Source organism: Lathyrus oleraceus, chromosome 7 (genome assembly GCF_024323335.1).
Source record: "Lathyrus oleraceus cultivar Zhongwan6 chromosome 7, CAAS_Psat_ZW6_1.0, whole genome shotgun sequence".
Lineage (NCBI taxonomy): Eukaryota > Viridiplantae > Streptophyta > Magnoliopsida > Fabales > Fabaceae > Lathyrus > Lathyrus oleraceus.
In genome coordinates this window covers 444,679,251-444,681,574 of record NC_066585.1, presented here as the reverse complement: position 1 = coordinate 444,681,574, position 2,324 = coordinate 444,679,251, and the positions used below count along the sequence as shown (strand labels likewise).

Below are 2,324 nucleotides of genomic sequence, written 5' to 3'. Positions count from 1 at the left end.
CATGATGTCAAAGTTTGGTCGCTAATTTGGGGACTAAATTGACCATAATTTTTCAATCACTAAATCGATCACTAAAAACGAATTTTCTAGTGAGTACATGTGCCTCTTAAAAGATGTAGATGTCATATATACCAATTTATTTCTAGTGTAAACTTAACACACAAGAAATGATATCATTTTGAATCTGATATCATTTTAAGGATATGGTGGTGATGCTTGATGATGATTGTTTTGCTTCAACAATTCTGAATAGATTACATATTTTCTCTTATTTTATAGATACATAAAAGATGGTTTTAAACCACCAAGAGCCATATTTAGTCTCCCAACCAAGAGCCATGAATAAACCACCAGGTTTTAAAAGGTGGCCGCAATAGTTGAAATTTTGATGAATCACAGCTAAACGAAGTTTGATGTGGTCTCAAACCACATTTTAAATGGAGTTTGATGAGCCACTTTGTGACACGTAAACATCAAAAACCTTGATTGGACGATTTAGATATTATGACTGTGATTCGCAAACCTGTTTTTGAAACCATGTTTTTTACCATGAAGTTTTCAAATTCTTAATTTTGCTGAAATTCTTATTTGTTCAAAAACTTTATAACCTATGGAATATAATGCTACTTCAGATCCTGCTAACTTACCTTAAATGTAACTTTTTCTTACTTTGTTAGCTGCATTTGTGAAAACTCTCAAATGACTTGAAGCAAAACTTTGGACAACCAAATTAGTCACAGGTTTCTGATGAGAATCAATGCAAGGCCTTAATTAACAACAACGACGTGACTCGTGACTATTGCAAGGAACTTAACTGATAAATATAGTTATAAGTTGTTACGTTGCAAAACAGTTAAATGTCCCAATAGATGTTTAAGTTATTGAACCAAATTCATAATAATAAAAAATACCTATCAAGTTATATATGAGAAGCAGTGGTAACTCACATCTTTCACAGCTGCAAAATTGGATGATACTTTTTCAGCAGAAGCTTTTTATGACAACATGACACAATCAATTATTTGACAGAATGCTAACTTTGTTTTGGCTTTGTCATGAGTTGAATATTTTAACTTACAAAACAATAAGCAATGGAAAGAATAATCTTAGCACAAAGATGGAATATAATATCAAACTGAAACTTCCAAACAAAACTAGTTATTATAAGATCAAATCATCTACATTCACTCAATAACATAAAAATAATACAATCAACAGGTGAAAATTTATAATCATATTAAATCTAAAACTTATATATAACTTCTCAGACATCAAATTACATGACAGTAGAATATAATTCATTCTCTTTCAACATAAACATCAAAAAGTGACAAGCAGTGGCACAATTACACTCATTCTTTTTCAATATCATTAGTCGGGAGCTCGTTCAAATCAAAGTCTCAAACAACTCTTGACACGCCTGTTTCAACATCATGCAGCTGGAGCTCGTTCAAATCAAAGTTTCCAACAACTCTTGACTCCGCTGTTCCCCCTTCGCTCAGGTTCTTCTCCTCCTTCCCCACTGTTTCATCAATACCATCACTTGTTAGCGGCACAAATGGTTTCTGCATCGTCTCAGTTTCATTCCCATTGCTTGAAAGTTTCATCCTCTTAGAATCAGGATGATTCAAATCAAGATTCGCAACTGATTCGCGAGACATATCCAAGGACGGTATTGGAGCAGTATTATTAGAAACTCCATCATGAATAAGATATCTCCTGCTCCTTTTCTTTGTATTATACGATCTTGGTGGCAGCAAACTCAACAAGTCAACAGCTGGTAACTCTTCTTGTTGAAGAGGTTTCAGTGCAGCAGGTGGATGATGAACGGTACCTTTGAAAACCCTAGTCCATGAATGTCTTTTCAGTTTGACATCATGATTATTAGGATAACTTGGAGAAGAAGATAAAAAGAAAGTGATCTTGATAGTTTTGTGAGCCTTATCATCATGTATCTGTTGCTTGTTGGAGCGATGACAAGTCTTGTGACCGCCGAGTGCTTGGCCTGTGTTGAATACTTTGTGACAGAACTCACATTTGTAGACATGTTCGTTTCTCATCATATTCAGAAGACCGTTGTTGTTTATCCTTGTTGCTGTTTCTGAATTTATGAAACGAAGGAGGTGAAGAAGATTTCGCCATGATGACGACGCAATAGAATCCTAAAAAGGAAACACAAAGCGTCGGTTAAGTATAGGGTTTGCTACTTTCTAGTTTAAAAGTCTCTTTAGTAAACCATTTTGAATATCACATTAAACTATAGGGTTTGCAATCACTTTGCAATAACTTTGCAATAAATCTTTAGGTTTAAAGAAAGATCTAAC

At 34.1% G+C, this 2,324-nt stretch overlaps 1 protein-coding gene across 1 annotated transcript; it reads right to left on the bottom strand.

Moving 5' to 3' along the window:
* Nucleotides 1–1,400: 1,400 nt before the first annotated feature.
* Nucleotides 1,401–2,060, bottom strand: LOC127104270 (uncharacterized). Its single transcript, XM_051041460.1, has one exon. It carries the CDS (start codon nucleotides 2,058–2,060, stop codon nucleotides 1,401–1,403), a length of 660 nt encoding a protein of 219 aa, XP_050897417.1.
* Nucleotides 2,061–2,324: the final 264 nt, after the last annotated feature.

Coding starts and splice junctions, on each gene's coding strand:
- LOC127104270 (XM_051041460.1), bottom strand. CDS start 2,060: ATGAGAAACGAACATGTCTACAAATGTGAGTTCTGTCACAAAGTATTC.